We start from the raw sequence: 19,515 nt of genomic DNA, 5'->3' as shown, positions 1-19,515 counted from the left end.
ACTTCAGCTGGGCAGGCTGAGGGGTCAGGAGTGGGCTTGGACTTGGCCAAAAACACATCTCTCCAGGCCTCCCAGGTGCCTGATGTGACTCAACACTGCTCATCCCTTGCATCTCACACTGGAACGGGGGACTGGCTGACAGACACCCAGGGAAAATGCTCTAGGGGGAGGGGAGGACATGGCCCCAGAAGCTGAGTGCAGGCACACAAGCTTTTTGAAAGGGTACAGTTCACAAAATACTTTTGCACGATTGAATTTAGACCTTACAACTGCCTGACAACGGAGCTGAGCAGATGCTTTTACCATGTCCAAGGTACAGGTGAAGAAACTGAGGCTCAGAGACTTGAGACTTGCCTGAAGTGAGAAAGACCTGGAGCTGGAGAGACAGCCTAAGTCCCCGGACTCGGAATCCCAAGCTCATTCCAACTTGGCCACGAGTCCTGGAGAGTTCAGAGCTCGCTTTTGGAAGAGACCCTCCGAGCGGTATCTGAGGGCCTGGTGGCCTTCTGCCTGCCTTGGTTCCAAAGCCCACAGCAGAAGTGGCCAAAGCTAGTGGAGGAAAGAGCCGTTCTCACTGCCCTAACCTTCCCTTCCCTAAAGTTCAGCCAAGCCTGGTTCAATGACTAGTTGGATAGAGTAACCCTGGGCCTCCCACATTCTGGTTATAAACAGGCACACCCCTGGAACGAGACGGAAGGGCAGCCTGGAGCCATAAGTCATCTCGGGGGACCTGGGCTCTCCTCCAAGGGGCTCATTCTCAGAGCACCAGGGGCTGGGGATCGGTGGCGGCAGCTCAGGGCGGGACTTACCTGGGCGTAGTTCTCAGCTCGGGTGAGGAGGGGCAGCTCATACGCAGTGGAGAAGTGGGTTCGAACCTGCTGCATCTGCCCAAAACGCTCCCGCTTCCTCCACTTGGCCCTTCGGTTCTGGAACCAGACCTACAAGATGAAGAAGCCGATGTCGCCAGGGTGAGACGCCAGCCTGGAGGCCTCACTTTCAGGCAGTGCAAACTGTTCCCTTGAGCCCCCCATCAGTTGCAGTGTGTTTGGGAAGCGGTGGGGCCACACATAAATATCAACGTTGGTCTTTGGCCTCAAGAGCTGACGATCTAGAATCATCCACTCTGAGCTGGGAAGGTATCTTACCCCCACCAGCCATGGGCGTGATCCTGAGCCAGAACTTTATTTTTCTAAGCTTCAGAATCTAGAGCAGCCAAGTGTCACCACCTATGAAATAAGTCATCTTAGCAGTCATCTAACCCACTGTGGGTCACAAACTCCTGTGGAGAAGCTGCTAAAAGCTACAAATGCTCCTCCAGATACGTTCTCCTAGACAGTCACACACAGTTTTGCCACAGTTTTCCAAAAGGTTCATGGCTGTCTAAGGCCTATTGGTCCAGATTCAGAATGCCTTCCTCCCTGCATCCTGTCTGCAACCTTCTTGTTGGAAACAGTCTCCCAGCTCAAAACTCCCCTGTGTTAAAGGGAATGAGACCCTGTGGCAGAACAGGGGCTCTGCTGGGCAACAGAGGCAGTCAGGGAAGACTTCCAGGAGGAGGGACAGGAGCTGGGCCTTGAATGGTTGACTGAAAGGAGGAAAGCCAAGGCCTGGGTTTAGAAACAGCGAGGCATGCCCCAAAAGCCTAAAGAGGTCAATTTGAAGGAAGTAGTGGGAGAGAAAGAGACAGAGGCAGATCGCAGGGGGCCTTGAATGCCAAGTAAAGCGGTTTGCCCTTAGTGTTGTCCGGAGAAGCAGTCGCTACAGCATCTTGTGTAGAAGAGTGGCCTGATGCTGAGAGGAAGCGGAGGCCCACCTGTCACTGAGCACGGGTGGACGGGATATTGGCCTGACTGGGAGGGGAGGGGAGGTCTCTGAGTCAGCTGTGAGCACTGGGGTCTTTGGTGATGGGGAGTGTTGGGTCCTTTTCCTTTGCACAAGCATTTCTGGAAGGCTGAGAACTGTCCCAAGGCTCAGGAGCAAGAGCTGCCCTACCCCTGGCCCATGACTTAGGATCTGGAGAAGGGGCGATGGGGACGGGGTGGGTGAGAGAGGGAGAATGAGGAGGGATCAGCTTCCAGGCCGGGAATGGCTTTAGGCTGATTCAGAAATGGACCATGGTGCTCCTCAGAGGGAGGCTTCTGCCATCTTGATATGCACCTGCCTGCTGGCTTTGCAGACTCAGATGCAAGTGGGCACACCTCAGACAGCACGCTGCAGACCGGGAGAACAGAGCCATTACAACAGCCTCAGCTGTAGAGCCATAAGGAGCCTTGCCAGGCCCTTCCAGGCCCAGGCATCAAGAAAGCCAACTTTCCTGAGGTCCAGTCCCTGCTCTCCAGGTGGAAACACTCCTCCATCCATCACGATCGATGCAGCTGCTGAGCTAAATATAGGCGTCAGCTCTCAAAATTCCTCTGCCTCAGAGCCTTTGAGCTTCCTAGGAACCACTGCAAGGAGGGGAGAAGGAGGCATGGACATGCTTCCCCACAGATGCTGCCTGGCCTCTTCGGGCATCCAGTGTAGCTGGCCAACAGACAGGCTCATAGAAGCACTGGCATTGCCAACGGCCTCAGTTTCTGCGTGGTGAATGGTGCCTCATAGTCGCAGCTGGGGAAATAGATGGGAAATGCAGTCCAAAAATGTTTAAAGTACTTCCCATTTGTTTCTTTACAGCTCCTGATCTTTCTCACTGTCTTTTGCTAGAGGAAAGAGAAGTCAAAGAAGATGGGAATGTATCTCATGTTACTGTGAGGAGGGTGGGGGTGAGCAGGGGTGCAGGGGTGCGCATTAGTATGTTTCTCCACTCCTATACCAACTCACTTTCCCCTTCCTAATCCTAAGCATGTGTGTGTGTGCACGAGTGTACCCACTAGTGTGGCTGCACGCACGTGCGTGTGTGTGCACATATTGGCTGGGGGAGGAGAGGTCTCTTCCCTAGAAACGGACCCTCTCCCAAGCTTGGGGTCTCAGCCCCTGCCCTGGCCTCCCAGGGCCTCTTTTCCTCCAGGGATTCCTAGGGTCCAGGCCCTGGCCGCCCACTGGGAGCCAAGGGCAGATGGGGTCTCCTCTCTGCGCTGCTGAAATGGGATCCCTCTTTATCAGTGGCCTGGGATGGGAGACTGGGGCCAGGATGAGAGAATGAATCAGAGGAGCTTGTTTTCATTTCATGTTTAATTTCCTGCAGGCTTAGCTCCGTCTTTCCGCTCCTTCCTCAGCCTCCCAGGGTTTTCTGTGGGGGAAGCTGGGGGGAGGGGAGAAGCCACTGGAGGCGCGCAGAGAGATGGCTTCTCTTTTTCTTTTTGTCATGGTGACTGTTGGGGTTCCCCTTGTGTCTCTGTGGGTTCCAGGTCCCCGTGGTGGGACTGTGGACGTGGAAGATGTCCCTGCAGGCTCTGGAACAGAGGATCCAGGGATGGGCAGGGAGGGACCCCGAGGAGGGAAGGAGGTGGCCAGCGCCTGGCAAAGGGGTCTAGAGTGGAGGGAGGAGCCGTGTGGGGGAGTGGAATGTGGGGTGCGGGCTCGCTGGAGCTGAGTGTGAGGGAGGAGGAGATGCGGGTTATCTGGGGAAGACAGATGACCAGGCGGGGGAGAGGCCGGCAGAGCTAGCACCGTCTTTGGAACAGGAGTGGAAGAAGGTCAGGCTGAGGGATTTATTTGAGGGCTGAAGATGGAAATGGTGAGAGGCGGGTGAGAGGCGGGTGAGCGGCCGCTGGGAGCAGGGCTACCCACCTCCTCCCTCCTTCTCCTGTTCCTTTGTCCTGGGGCCTTACCCTGTGCACCCAGCTCTGGCTCTTCTGCCCAGATCCAGACATAAGCTAGGTGAGCCTGGCCGGTCCTCAATATCCTCCCCAGTAAGTTGGAGGCAGCAAGGGTATCCCCACGACCCCTTCTATGCGCACATCTGCAGGTCCTGAGGCTTGGAGTGTCCCATTTCTGACCCCTGGCGCCCTAGGGGCTCCGAGAGCTCCCTTCCAGCTGCCACACCAACCCCCCGGCCTGCTCCTGTGCCTCCAAGCTCTGCACCGCAGGCCTGTCTCCACTGTGCAGCCCCAGGAGGACAGCCAACCATGAGGTCCCCACTGTTCTCCCAGTCTGAATGTCACACCTCAGGACCACCCTGGCCTGGGCCTACTCAGCATAGGCCTCTCCCGAGGACCGGTCTGTGCAAGGAACCAACTGTCTTGGTGGAGGCCTCGCTAACCGCAGCCCATCTGGGGCCAGGGCGGGGTGGCCCAGGGCGGGGAGGCCTCTGTCTTATTGTCTGCAGACACCAGCTGCAGAGACTGGAATCCCAGACAGCAGAGAGAGGCCCCTGCAGCCCCCTGGAGCAGGGCCAAACCCCAGGCTTCTTCCCAGGAAAAGTCCATCTTGGGGCCCCCAATGCCCCGTCCCTGTCCCTACCACCACTCTACTCCAGGCACCTGGCTTGCCACCAGCGGATCATGGGCCCTGAACAAACACAGCAGAGGCAGGAAGGGGGTTCCATCACCACCCCCTTACCCCCCGCCCAGGGCACTGCCAGGCTTAGGGCTCAACCCTTCAAGTCTGACGCACATGAAGATCCCACCCACCCTGCTTCCTTTATACAAAGAAAAGCCTCTGAACAATCTGGCATGTGTCCTTGTACAGCAAACTAAAGTCAAAGAAGCACTAGGCTGGGACTCAGGAGTCCTGGATTCCAGTCACAGCGCCGCTACTGAGTGGCTGCTGTTAACTTCAGGTTATGACTTCCCACCTATGGGCCTCTTCTTCCTCGTCTATCAGGTGGGAAGATGGGGTGATCATTTCCAGCACTACTGTTCTATAATTCTATGGTCCTCCTACGAGATGATAAGATATGCAGCACATCAGAGTTTCCCTTTCTGCCTTGGCTGCCAGGAAGCTCCAAGTTGAAGTTTGTGCTCAAAGGCAGGCAACCATGAACCTTAGCCTAAATTTTTTTTAACCACATTACCTCTGCATTTCATGCCATTGTTCTTGTTTTTAGATTGAACAAATCAATCTTTAATTGTAAGCTACCTCAACTCCATTTTGGAAGTAGGTATAAGTGTGTGTGTACGCGTGCATGTGTGTGTGCATGTGTGTCTGCAGAGAACACTGTTTTAGTTGTATGATGGTAACTGAAAAATGCTCTGTGTGCCTTTGTTTTCATGTTTTGTACTCATGAAAGTACTGTGTACTTTGAGTACAAAGTACTCAAAGAATGTACTTTGTACTCAAAGTGTCATTCTTCTTTCAGTACTTAGTGAATTCTACTCCCAGGCACTCCCATATGTTTGTTAGGAAGCACACATGCAACCCACATATGCAAACACAAATATACACACATACTGCATAGAAAATGAACTGGTTTATCCCACACCAACACAGCACCTACTAGGCTGTCCCATAACCAGCCATGCCCCTTTCTCTACCTGCACCGGTGGGTCCTCCCCAGTCCATTTGCTGGAGATCAGGCTAGATGCTAGGATTCCCATCAAAACTCAGGCATGTAAGGTCATGTGAGTGGCTGGTTGTCCAAATTCAAATGAGATCTGGGTGTGTGAGGGCTTCCGGATTCACAGGAAACCCCAGCTGCCCTGTTGTCCTTCCTCGAACATTCATTAGGCACTGGAGGGGGATAAAATGGCAGCCTTGCTGGGTGCAGCGGCTCATGCCTGTAATCCCAGCACTTTGGGAGGCTGAGTTGGGCCTGAGGTCAGGAGTTCAAGACCAGCCTGGACAACATGGTGAAACCCCATCTCTACTAAACATACAAAAATTAGCCGGGTGTGGTATGTGCACCTGTAATCCTGGCTACTTGGGAGGCTGAGGCAGGATAATCGCTTGAACCCGGGAGGCAGAGGTTGCAGTGAGCCAAGATCACACCACTGCATTCCAGCCTGGGTGACAGAAAAAGACTCTGTCAAAAAAAGAGGCAACCTAGGCCGGGCATGGTGGCTCACGCCTGTAATCCCAGCACACTTTGGAAGACCAAAGCGGGTGGATCACTTGAGGTCATGAGTTCAAGACCAGCTTGGCCAATATGGCGAAACCTCCCTCTCTACCAAAAAATACAAAAAATTAACTGGGTGTGGTGGCATATGCCTGTAGTCACAGCTACTTGGGAGGCCGAGGCATGAGAATCACTGGAACCCAGGAGGCAGAGGCTGCAGTGAGCCAAGATCATACAACTTACTCCAACCTGGGTGACACAGTGAGACCCTGTCTCAAAAAAAAAAAAAAAAAATGGCAACCTGCCCTCAGGGAACTTACAGCAACTCAACCATGCAACTCTTCAGCATCACTTCTGGTAGCTGCAGTTTCTGAACAGCTACATATTTACTGATAACCACTAGTCCTTTTCCACATTAGCCATTTTGGAAAAAAAGTTTGTAGACTCGATTAGAGATGCCTCTGCCTTCTTAAACAGAACATGGTTGTAACGGATGAACCTTTTACTGACGCCTGAGAACGAGGCTGCTGAAGATGCTTTTGTGAATTAATGCAAGAGTCCCTGGGGCCTGCTGAGGATGGCAGGTTTGGGGCATCTCTCTCCTTACATGGAAGGGCCCAGCCCACTAAGCTGTATGGCGCTTTGCTGATTAAAAAAAAAAAAAAAAAAAAGATTGCTGTTTGTTCTAAAGCTGTTAATTTTTCTGGCCCACTGGAGAGGGAAAAACTGCTATATGGCAACACTATTTGCTATTTCCAACATGCTTTGGGTTGGAAAAGCAGACTGATTATGACATTTATTTTGTGTTAAATTGAAACTTAAACTTGAGTGTGTGAATTTTGTCACCTGTATTTTGGCTACTCATGGGTCTTTTTTTTCTGATCCTTCCTTTGCTGTGAATTCATGCTGGTGGGGGAGACACAGCTCTCTGGACAGGGGTTGACTGATCCATGGATACTTATTTTTTAGCCTTGATGCTCTGCATTTGGCTTTCTCTAATTGGTGGGAATACAGTGGTGAACAATCAGTGCTTGATCTCAAGGAAATCACAGTTTAGTGGAAGGGGCCAAACAAGTAAAATAACTTAAGCCAGTCAAAAATCCTAGAAAGAAGACAAAATAGGAGTTGGGCACAGTGTCTCATACCTATAATCCCAGCACTATGGGAGGCTGAGGTGAGGGATTACTTGAGGCCAGGAGTTTGAGACCAAAGTGGGCAACCTAGCAAGACCTCATCTCTACAAAAAATAAAAAAACTTATCCCAGGCATGGTGGTGTATGCCTGTGGTCCCAGCTGCTCAGGAAGCTGAGGTGGGAGGATCCCTTGAGCCCATGAAGTTAAGGCTACAGTGAGCCATGATCACACCACTGCACTCCACACTGGGTGACAGAGAGAGACCCAGTCTCTTTAAAAAATGAACTAAAATACCCAGAAGATAAAATGGGCCCAGGCATAGAATTATGCCTGTAATTCTAGTACTTTGGGAGGCTGAGGTGGGAGGATCACTTTAGCCTAGGAGTTTGAGGCTGCAGTGAGCTATAATCATCTTATTGCACTCCAGCCTGGGTGACAGAATGAGACCCTGTCTCTAAAAAGAAAACAAACAAACAAAAAAATTTTAAAAAGTTTTAAGAAGATAAAATAGGGCAGTGTAGCAAAAAGTGAGCTGGGTTGGTTGTGTTATGTTGGGTTGGGTTGAGTGTCTCAGGCTCTATTGTGTTGTGTTGTGTTAGGTTGAGTTCCATTGGAATGTGTTATATTGGATTGTGTTGGAATGGGTTGTGTTAGGTTTAGTATGTTGAGTTCCATTGTGTTGTGTTGGGTTGAGTTGAGTTCTACTGGGTTGTGTTGGGTTGGGCTGGGTTGACTTCTATTGGGTTGCACTGAGTTGGGTTGAGTGTGTCAGATTCCATTGTGTTAGGTTGAGTTCCACTGGAGTGTGTTCTATTGGGCTGTGTTGTGTTGGAATGGGTTGAGTTGGGTTGAGTGTGTTGCGTTCCATTGTGTTGTGCTGGGTTGAGTTGAGTTCTATTGGGTTGTGTTGTGCTGGGTTGAGTTCTATTGGGTTGTGTTGTGCTGGGTTGTGTTGTGTTGGATTGCACTGAGTTGGGTTGAGTGTGTTGAGTTCCATTGTGTTGTGTTGAGTTGAGTTCTATTGGGTTGTGTTCCGTTGGGTTGCAGTGAGTTGGGTTGAGTGTGTTGGGTTCCACTGTATTGTACTGGGTGGGTGTTTTGGTTGTTGACTGGTAGTAGGGGGGCTACTGCTTTAAGCCATGGTGGTCAGGAAGACTTGTCAGAGGAGGTATGAATTGGGACCTGAAAAATGGAGGGGGAGGCAGCCATCTAGGCAGAAGGAAGAGCTAAACTGTTCTGTTTCTGCCCATTGCAATGCTGTAGACATTATCTTCATGTTTGATGTTTGTCCTGTTTCCTGTCTAAGATATAGGCCTTCCAGAGCAGGGACCAGTAACCCTTCTCTGTGAAAAAGCCAGGACTCTCACACAGTGTAAAGCCCAGAAACAGCCAGCAGCAGCCTTCCTGCCCCTCTTCTGGGAGCCCTCCTTCCTTTGCCCCCTCCCACAGTACAGAAGCCCAATATTAAAGAGGATAAAAGCAGAGTTGCTCTAGTTGGGACAGGGGCATGAGGGGCAGGCTAGGAGCCCCTACTCTCAGGCTCACGATGAACTGAGGTAAGGAAAGCCATGGTGTGGTTGGTGGGCAGTCAGGAGACCCCTGCTGCAGCCAAGAGCCCAGGGGCAGGCTCTGCTTTACCAGCCTCACTCCCAGGTGGCCCTCACTGACCTGCACGCGGGCCTCGGTGAGGTCTGTCCTCATGGCCAGCTGTTCTCGTGCATACACGTCTGGGTAGTGGGTCTTCTGGAAGACCTTCTCCAGCTCCTCCAGCTGGTAGCTGGTGAAGGTGGTCCGGTTCCGCCGCTTCTTGCCCTTGTTGCTCTCTGAGTCGGCCTTCTCCAGTGGGCTGGGGAGGTCTGAGCTGGCCCGGTCCTGGGGCCCCTTCACCCCAGCCTCCTTGACATTCAGGTAGCTGCTGTCCATCCCCACAGTGTCAGAGTCGGGGGGTAACTCTGGCTCACCCAGGGAGCTTTCTTTAGCTGAGGGAGGAGGAGACAAAGTCAGAAACCAATGGTTGAATGAAGCAAGAGAAGGGGGACGTCGGTGGGGGGACACTTGGGTACCACCCCCTGCCTTTTTCCTCTTAAAGCTCATTGGATGCAAGGTCAGGAGACTTGGCTTCTAATTCTGGCTTGTCATTAACATGCTGTGTGACCTTGGGCAAATCTCTTCCCCTCTCTGAGCCTCTTTGCCATCATCTTAGACTAGGTTCCTTCCAGCACCAATGTTATGTGAACCCAAGTCAACCAATCTGACCTCTGCGACCTTTAGTCCCCACCTCACTGACCCTGAGCTCCTCTCTCTAGAGGGATTCCCTTCATCAGGACTTTTCTGGGTCCCGAGAATTCTGACCCCAGTGCCATGGCCTCCCTGGGTGGAAGGGAAACTCATTCAGCAGCCATGTCTGGCCCAGTGGGGCTTGGGGTGAGGAGGACCCAGCACTGAGGCAGAGAGGAGTGCCCCTCCTTTCCTAGCCTAGTCCCACCAGGAGTTCAGCAGGAGCTGGAGACTCTGCCCCAAGAGTCCAGTGCTGAGGGGTCAACACCTCCTTGCCCGCCCCCCAACCCTGCATGCTGGTCTCACCTATTGTTCAAGAGAAGGGTCTTTCTTCCTTGGGGGTGCATGGGATCGAGGCATGGGCCACATCTCCTGTTATAAGCAGCGCCTGCACATTGCTTACGGAGGCTGCCCAGGCACCTTCATCCCCAGCACGCTGACCCCGGGCCTGGGTGAGTGTACATGAGCACGGCTCCCAGCCACTGCGTCTAGCAGATAGAACCTCCTGGCACATTCCTAGGAGCTCAGGACTGCAAGGACCAATCAACCCATACAGGTCAAGGAAGAAGAGGTGGAGACTGGGGTGGAAGAGTGAGGCGGGAAACCACTTTACCACCACACAGCCTGGTGAGCTTCCTAGGCAGACACACTCACCTCCTGGCAGAGAGTTTAGGACAGCAGTCCCTACCTTTTTGGCACCAGGAACTGGTTTTGTGGAAGATAATTTTTTCCATGGATGGAGGGGGTGGTGGTGGGGAATGGCTTGGGGATGAAACTGTTTCACCTCAAATCTGATCCACCAGGCATCAGATTCTTATAAGGAGCATGCAACCTAGATCCCTCGCATGCATGGTTCACAGTAGGATTCACGCTCCTGTGAGAATCTAATGGCACCAGTGACCTGAAAGGAGCCAGAACTTGCAGTAATGCTTGCTCACTTGCCGCTCACCTCCTGTGTGCGGCCCGGTTACTAACAGGCCATGGACCGGTACTGGTCCACAGCCTGCAGGCTAAGGACCCTCGTTTAGGGCATGGACTCTTTAGCCTTGCTATGAATCCTATGGCTGTGACTCCTCAGTTCTGTGCTCAGGAGAGCTTACCTACCCTCTCTGTGCCTCAGTTTCCCCCTGTATAAAATGGGGATGAAGATGCTTATAGGATCTTCCTCATAGGGTATCTGTGGGAAATAAAGAGGCTAGAGTGCTAGCTATGTAGTTTTGCCATTATTGATATTCACCTTTCTAGTCCGGACTTGCAAACCCACAGACCCTGTGAACATTAGAGGACTCTGAACCCCGGAGAAGTCCTCCAAGCATGCAGGCCCTTGGGCGCAGGAGCATGTGCAGGGCGTGCACAGACGCCTAGGGAAGGGCAGCCAACTGGGTGTCTGCAGATGTGGGTGTGAGCTCCTTGAGAGCTGCATTCCTTGTCTGTAACTTGGGGAAAAGGAACTTCTTGAGTGAAAGAACGAACACACTTAATAAGACGTGTGGGGAACATTTGACACGACCTTTCGCATGCACAAGTTTTGGTCATCACAACAAGCACGTGCGGTAGATGTGAGCATCAACCACGCTGACCCTCGGTTTCTTCTTCTGGAAATAGGTCCAGGGGATGGGCATTAAGCATCAGAATGATGCCTGTGGTCCAGGTCTTCTGACTCCATCCAGATCCTGAGGGCTGGCTGAGGCTTCAGACTCAGTCTCATCCCTGGCTTTCTGTGTACACCGGGGAAGCTGAGAGGGACATTTGGCCTGTGGCATTCTCACCTCCCTCTCCAAGGCATCAAGGAAAGGGCACAGAGGTGAGTGCCCAGAGTAGGCCTGGAAGCAGCTTCAGGAGGCTGCTCCTGAGGGCCACTGGCAGTGCAGACGCCACGGGGGTGCACGACCGGCCCAGCGGCATCATGCATGACACCCGTGTGAGCCCAGGCACACGCAGCCAGCCACAGCTTCAGTGACAGTATTCTGCAAACTGCAGCTGGCAGCTGGGCCAAGAGCTTTCAGCAAAGATATTGATCTTCCTGGCAGACAAATACATTTTATGTTTTAGGTTGTTTTTTTTTTTCTTAAAGAAACCCCACCCAGCCTCACCAAAAATAACCATCCCTGTTTTGCAACGTCCTGGAAGCCAGATGAGGGGCTGAGGGAGGTGAGCACTGAGCCCTGAACCCTGGTCCCCAGGCCCCATCTCACAGCCCCACGGACCCTTGCTGGGGATTGGGACCAGCCTGTACAGCAATGGGAGCTCCATGTGACAGGAACCTAGAGTTGGTGCGGAGCAGCCTGAACTCCTAGTTTTAACTGGGGAGAAACTGAGGCCAGAGAGAGAAGGGAGCATGCCCCAGTTCTGGACAGAGCACAGTCTCTCAGCCTCCGGACTGCCCTCTACTCCCTCCTCCAGGGTCTTAGGCCCTATTCCCAGGGAGAGAGGTAGGGGCAGAAGGAACCCAGGGGCCTCACATGACCAAGGCATCCTGCCCTGCCCATCTTGTGGGGAGCAAGACCAGCCCCTGAGGATGAGGGAGTGAGGATGTGGCCTGGGGGCAGCCTCTCAGCACTGAGCCAGCTCTCGGCCTCTCAGGAGAAGTGGCAGAAGGTCCAGTCTTCATGGTGACAAGTAAGGGTCCAGTTTCGTCAACCTCCAGCTGCCCACTGAGACCAAGTGAGCAGGCAGAGAGGTAGAGGTGGTACAGGGTGTGCAAAGACCACCAGCCCAAGAGTTGGAAGCCCTGGCCTCGGCCCCCGCTCTGCCCGGGACTTCAGATGACCCATTTCACCTCTGGAGTCTCACCTATAAATAGGGACAGCGGGGTGGCTGAGGGTCCTTCCTCCCTTGCTCACCAGCAGCTGGGACTGTCCCTGAGGACCTGGGGAGGGGAGGAGAGGGGGAGGGTGTGCCTGTGTTGGAGATGGAAGGAATTCAGGGAAGTGCTGCTCCTGGTTCCTCAAGGAGGAAGGAAGCAAGCCTTCTAACCTGCCTTGAGTCAGCTTGCTTTAAATTCTGAGGCTGGATTCCTCATTTAGACAACAAAGAAAAATTCCCCGAAGTTCTGCGGCTCCACTCAACTGGTCAGAATGACAAGCACGGCCCTTTCAGAGTCTCAGTCTTAAGACCCCAAGCTCAGGCCTCTATGTCCACTTCCCGCCACCCCGCAGCCTCCCCACCCGGTGCTGGTTCCAGTCTAGCGTAGCAGGGAGCTCACTGCCCCCAGGACAGCTGGGCCATTCGTCCTTAGACCCAGCCCATGTCTGTCTCCTGTAGGTGTGGCTCATTGGTTCCAGTTCTAACCTCCCAGCGCCCTTCCCCATGACAGCCCTGTCCCTGCGGACATTGGGAGGCTACTGTCACCCCTCTGAGTCTCCCTTCCTTCTACAGTTCCCACTGCTGTTCCTCGGGCAGCCCTGAGTTTCTCGGGCCAGTGTGAGACTGAGGGCGGCAGGGAGTGGGGCCGGACCCTGGGCAAAGCCAGCAGATTGCTCTCCAGGGAGATGACCCCGGGCTAGCTGGAGAGTCAGGGTGGTGGCCGAAGGCCTGGGTGCCGGTCAGATCTGACTTCCTGCGAGATGCCCTCCTCAACAAGATGGATGCTGAAAACAGAGGTCCCACAGCTCAGGCTGATTGTTCCTGACCAAAGGAAACCACAGACCTTGGTCCCCCAAGTCCCCATCTGGGGCCCCTGCCTGGAATGTCCCTCCTTCCAACTGACCTCCAAGATCCAGTGAAACACCAGCTCCTCCAGGAAGCTTTCCCAGATTGTGACTGTTTTCTGTCCTCTGCTCACCCTCTCCACTGAATGCCTGTGTTAGGTGACTCGTATCTCATCCAGTCCTGAATGTCCAGTTCCTCCTATAGAATGTCGGTTCCCCAAGGGCTGGGGCTTCCTGCCATTTGTCCCTTCTCAGCCTGAGGCTCAGCACAGGATAGGTCAGGTGGCGGAGATGCAGTAAGAGGTTGCTGAGGAATAAATGAACAATTTCTGGCAAACAAACATCACTGAGCTCTCGCTCTGTCCAGGTATCTGTGTGCACCTTTGGTGAGCCGCTGTTCTGCAAAGCGCGTGCAGAAAATGTCTGTCGAGTAAATGAACCAACTGCCTCATCCTCCTACCCACTGGGGAGAAAGTTGGGTGGGATACATTGAAAAGGGGCATGCAATGACAAATGCCACCATTCAAGGCTGACCGCACAAACAGCAGAGGTCACTGAGGGAGAGAGGGGAGAAGAAAGACCCAGACAGACCTTGAGTGATGTCTCCATGCAGCGAGCAGGGGACAGAAGGAGAAGCAGAGACAGGCTTCATGGGGGCGGCTCCAGAAGTGAAACCAAGGTACAGACACCCAGTCCAGGATCTGCCAGGAACTGGCTGCACACCCACCCTGCAGCCACACTGGGGTAGAAAGACCACCAGGGAGCTCTCAGTTTGCCCGGATGCTGGGCAGGCCTTCTTTAGAGCCTTGGGGCACCTTGTGCTGGCATGAGGCTGAGCAGCAACAGCGCCCAGCCTGGGTCCAGGCCACCCGCCAGGGGTTGGACTTCTCACAGCCTCCCTGGAGCAGCTCCTTGTGGACCTGGAAAGGCTCTATGCTGACACCCCTCCCATGATGGGTTTGTCCCAGGGCTGAGACTATGGGGTCCAAGACAATGTAGTCCCAATCTGTAGCTTCCCAGTCTTGATCTGGAAGTAGACCCCTGACTACTGAGAACCATCAATCAAGTAGTGAACCTACATCACCAAGAGCAATGCCTGCCCCACGGGGGGTGTTGTGCATGTGGTGTGGCCATCCTGGTATCCAATGCTCTTCAAACAATCCTAGGTCAGCATTATTGCCATAGACTGCTTTTGATGAAGCAGGAAGCATTCAGTTCAAGGTTATATTCTCAATCAGGAGCCATTGCGCCTTTTAACCTCTACTGGAACTCCCCCTGGGAGGACCCCCATACCTCTGGGAGCTGCCTATTCTAGCACTGGGAACCCCTGGCTTGGATTTCAGCTGGATAAATGAATGAAGTGGAAAGCCTTGCTTCATTCCCTTAACCTCTACCCACCTGTCCTGGTTCAACCCAATGGCATCACTCTAATCTAGTTTCACCTTTTTAAAACAGCAAAATCCTTGAGAGATTTCCAAAGGTGACTGATTTTTCTTTTTTCTTTTCTTTCTTTTTTTTTTTTTTTGGTCGTGATTTAAAGAATGACCTTCTAGAGTCATTTTAGGGAGAGGGTACTGGCAGCATCTGTGGGCACAGATGTAAACCCGGGGGCATGTAGCACAAGTCTGCAGTTGTGAGTGGATATGGGGAGCATATGTGTATTTGCTTGTAGATAGGTTTGTGGAGTGTGCATGCTTGTGTGGTCAAGTGCAGGCACACAAGTGGGATGTGTGTGCCCGTGGGCATGTGGTTGTGTGTGGGTGCAGATCCACATGGGTGGGGGTGGACATGGGTGGTGTGGACCTGTGTGGAGCTGTGCATAGGCCTATGCATGTGGTGTACGGAGTCTCAGTCATTTTATCCTCCACGGTTTTGAGTACATCTATTTTTCTTCCAAACATCTGCTTTGTGGGGGACATGCCAGTCACTCTGTTCTCGGGTGAGCTGGCCCCACGCACCCTGTGGCGGAGTGCACACAACGATGTGATCTCCTTAAAAAAAACAGGCCGGCGTGAGGCCCTTTCATGCTATTGAAAGGGCACTGACTAAACCCACTGCTGTCCAAACAGTCCTGTGGGGGTGAGGGCGGAGGTCAAAGGTTAGCCATTGATCACGTCCCCACCCCACCTCATCCGCCACTGGGGTCTGTCCAGAGCTCAACTTGGATGTCCCTAATTTAGCTCCAGTCCCAATAAATAATGCCAAAGGGGTAGTAGAGACTGGGCTTAGATTTCAGCACACATGCACGGGGCACAGCTGTTTGCAGAGACAAACAGTGTCCCGGCCCTCAAGGGGCTGCCAGTCTTCAGCAGAGTGGGGTGGAAATGGCAGTCCTCAGGCTAGCCAGTGGCACAGGCCATCCTGCTCACCCACAGCCACCAACCCAAGCCCTGAAATGCTCTCGACATAAGGAAAGTCTGAGAAACTGACCCAGACTAGAGGAGGCCAAGGAGGCATGAGGACTAAGTGTCATCAATGTGTTCCGAGTGGGATGCTGGAACAGTAAAAGGACACTGAGGGAAGCCAGTGAAATCTGAATAAAGTGTGGAGTGTAGTTAATAGTAATATTTAACAAAAAGTGGCAAAATATTCTAGCAGAGACTTCACCCAAGATGATATACAAGGAGCAAATAAGCATGAAAGATGCTCAACCTCATTACCCGCTATGGAAATGCAAATTAAAAGCACAATGAGATACCACTATGTGCCTATCATAGTGGGAATAAGAAGACCTGATGATGCCAAGTTACGGCGATGTGTGGAGCACCCGGAACTCCCATCCGTCACGGTGGAAACACCTGGGCGGTGTCTTATCTAGTTAAACTAACACTGACCTCATGACCCGGCAATCCCACTCCTAGGTATTTACCCTATAGAAATAATGACTTATTTTAAGAGGAGAGGAACCCAAACCCATAGGCAAATGTCTGCAGCAGCTCTATTCAGAATCACCCCGAAATGGAAACACGCCAAGTGTCTTTTGACAGGGGAATGGAAACGCAAGCTGTGGTCCATCCAGGCCACAGATCGACTCCACGGTGAAAAGAAAGAACTGTTGACAAACAATGACATGGATGAATCTCAAGGGTGGCCTTAGGGTCTGTAAATGAAGCCAGTCTCAAATGTACATAAAGGGCCACTTCACTCAGCTAGCACATGAATTCTGGGACAGGCAAAACTACGGGGACTCTAAGCAACAGATCGCTGGTTGCCAGGCATAGCAGGAGGGAGAAGGTTTGTCTACAAAGGGCTTGCACTGGTGTGATGGAACTATTCTGTGTCATGACTGTGGCAGTGAATACATGAATCTATACATGAGTGTGTTAAAACTCATAAAAGTGTACACCAAAAAATGTTTTACAGCTGGGTGCAGTGGCTTGCGTCTGTAATCCTAGCACTTTGAGAGACAGAGGCAGGTGGTGGATCACCTGAGGTCAGGAGTTTGAGACCAGCATGGCCAACATGGTGAAACCCTGTCTCTACTAAAAATACAAAAATTCACCGGGCATGGTGGCAGCCACCAATAATCTCAGCTACTTGGGAGGGTGAGGCAGGAGAATCGCTTGAACACGGGAGGCGCAGGTTGCACTGAGCTGAGATCGTGCCACTGCACTTTAGCCTGGGCAACAAGAACGAAACTCCGTCTCAAAAAAAAATTATTCTAAATTAATAATGGTAAGAATTCACTAGAGAGAAAGTTCATCATGTCATTATTTAATATGTAGGAAAACCGACAGTAATCAAAATATTCAGCAATAGGGGATTGGTTAAAGGAAGATATTTCCAAAAACGGAAGATCCTTCCCGACAGTCTTTATTCTGCAGGCTATTTCTTTTTTTTTTTTGAGACAGAGTCCCGCTTTGCCACCAAAGCTGGAGTGCAGTGGTTCGATCTCAGCTCACTGCAACCTCACTTCCTAGGTTCAAGTGATTCTCAGGCCTCAGTCTCCTGAGTAGCTGGGACTACGGGCATGGGCCATCACACCCTGCTAATTTTTGTATTTTTAGTAGAGACAGGGTTTCCTCATGTTGCCCAGGCTGGTCTTGAACTCCTGGCCTCAAATGATCCACCCGTCTAGGCCTCCCAACGTGCTGGGGATTACAGGCATGGACCACCGCGCCAATATTATGTATTTATTTGTTCTTCTGTTTTCCCTTTGTTTATTTTCTCTCTCTCTCCCTCCCACGGAGCAGGGAATATATCTGAGCAGGTGTGCTTTGTTTACCCTGCTATGTAACACCTAGTAGCATAGCGGGCGTGCAGTAGATACTCAGTAAACATTTGATGAACAAATGAATGAAATTGATGCTAAGAAAGCATAGCGTTTTAACACACGCAAAGATGTTCAATTTATATCAAATAAATCTCATTTTGACCAAAAAGAGAAAGGGAGTAGAGCATTTGTCCTCAGAAAACACTACAAGTTTCCAGAAGTGGCAATATGGATCTATGGGTTAATTTTGTTTCTTTTTTTTTTTCTTTATTTATTTTTTATTATTTTTTTTGTCAGGGTGGGGGCTGGTCTGAATTAATTTTCTATTTGTTCTCCCAGGAACAGGTTGAAACGTTACCTGAAAGCAGTGATTAGAATCCTGGACGGTGCATGCTCTGAGAGCAGGCTGGGCTCTGTGCTGTGGGATTATGGGAAGCAAGAGACAAGCACCACTTGGAATGGGCTGGAGGAAGGTTAGGGAAGCTTCTGAGAAAGGCCCTTTTTTCGCCGTGGGGATTGGCCACTGTCGTCACAAACTGGGCCCCTGCAACTCAGACCTCTGGACCATGATGGATCCCGGTGACACTCAGGGTGACGCTCAGTCCCGACCTCCTGAGGGGTTTCTCCACTTTCAGGCTCACCACCCTCAAATACAACCAGAGAGTGTGTCTAAAACATACACAGCCAGTCATGTCATGGCCCTCTCTGTAGCCTTTCACTGGCTCCCAGATCCCTCCTTAGAATGGCCAGAAATAATACAGGAGACTCAGTTAAACTGAAATTTTAGATAAACTGTTAATACTTGAAACAATATAAGTATATCCCAAATATGGCACAAGGAATACTTATCCTACAAATTATTATTTCAAATGCAGATTTGAGTGAGCAACCTGGTTTTGTTGTTTGCTTGCTTGCTTTTTGCTAAATCTGCCAACCCTGTACATCAGGCTTATGTGGCATTCAGGGTCCCGAAGGCAGGACTGGTCCCCACCTGACTCATGGACTTACACCCCAGCCTTCCATCTAGCTTGAGTCTCATAGACCTACTTCCACTCTGCAGCACACTGCATGAGTGACTTCAGGCTTCCGCACTCCTGCGGGCACCCTTCCTTCTACCTATCACGTCTCTCTGCCTCTCCTGTCTGTGGGTAGCTATTACTTTCACCCAGATAGCTTTCTCTGTAACTTTTGTGACTTTTCTTTCCCCTTACAAATAGTCATCTATGTTCTGTATGGAAGATTTAAAATAAATCAAGACAGACCAAAAGAAAATCACACACACACACACACACACACACACACACACACACACACACAGAGAGAGAGAGAGAGAGAGAGAGAAAGAACACATTACTTTGTAAACTTTTTTTTTTTTTCAGATAGAGTATCGCTTTTGTCTCGCAGGTTGGAGTGCAGTGCTGCCATCTCGGCTCAGTGCAACCTCCACCTCCTGGGTTCAAGCTATTCTCCTGCCTCAGCCTCCCGAGTAGCTGGGATTACAGGCGCCAGCCACCACACCTGGCTAATTTTTGTACTTTTAGTAGAGACGGGGTTTTGCCATGTTGGTCAGGCTGGTCTTGAACTCCTGACCTCAGGTAATCTGCCTTAGTGAAAACAATGGCTGTTTTATTTAATCCATCCTCTTCTGTTGGGCTCACAGGTTTCTACTTGTTTGAAATCACAGCAGGTCTGTGATTTAAATCTCTCGATACGCGCATGGCGATTCCCTTAGAGGAAGCTCCAAGACCTAGAAATACAGGGTTCAATTTTCCGCACATCTGAGGGGCTCTGGGAAACATGGGCAAGCTGTCTTCCAGAAACACGTAATGTCCTCAGCTGCCGCAGTGTCCCCTCCCACTTCACAGCCAATAATGGTCATTAGAGTGTCATTTTGGTCATTTTAAAATTTTTGCCAGCATGATGGATGAAAGTGAGATCTTGTCTTTCCTTTTTTTTTTTAAACTATGGAACCTTTCATTTTTTGTATTTCTTCTGCTGTGAATTCCCTCTCCTAGGCTTTCAAGGCTCAGCCAAGGGTCACCTTTCTTCCTCCCTGACCACCTTGCCTCTTAAACACTGAATCCCCTGCTTTACAGCACCAGCTCATGGGCCTTCTCCCTCCCTAGACTGTGAGCTGATCAGAGTGGGCCTTCCCGATGTAATGCTGGGATCTGGAGCTGGGGCCTGGGCCTGGTGTGAGTAAGGGCTCAGGACACACCGCTGGAATTAATGCAAATGCCCGTGTGTGCCTGGGTTGGGGGAGGCTCCTCTGGGCTCCCTCTGCCTCTGGTATGGCTGGGGCAGCT

At 51.5% G+C, this 19,515-nt stretch overlaps 1 protein-coding gene across 1 annotated transcript in view; it reads right to left on the bottom strand.

Annotated features, from left to right (window-relative positions):
- Nucleotides 1-19,515, bottom strand: part of ALX4 (ALX homeobox 4) — a 49,282-nt gene that overhangs the window by 6,240 nt on the left and 23,527 nt on the right. The window contains exons 2-3 of the mRNA XM_023215802.2: nucleotides 8,738-9,048; nucleotides 810-938 (exon numbers count right to left, since the gene is read on the bottom strand). Coding sequence (XP_023071570.1) covers nucleotides 810-938; nucleotides 8,738-9,048 — 440 coding nt within the window. The remainder of the gene's footprint in view (nucleotides 1-809; nucleotides 939-8,737; nucleotides 9,049-19,515) is intronic.

The sequence above is a fragment of the Piliocolobus tephrosceles genome, chromosome 13, assembly GCF_002776525.5.
Source record: "Piliocolobus tephrosceles isolate RC106 chromosome 13, ASM277652v3, whole genome shotgun sequence".
In the NCBI taxonomy this organism is placed as follows: Eukaryota; Metazoa; Chordata; class Mammalia; order Primates; family Cercopithecidae; genus Piliocolobus; species Piliocolobus tephrosceles.
This window is presented reverse-complemented; position numbering and strand designations above follow the sequence as displayed.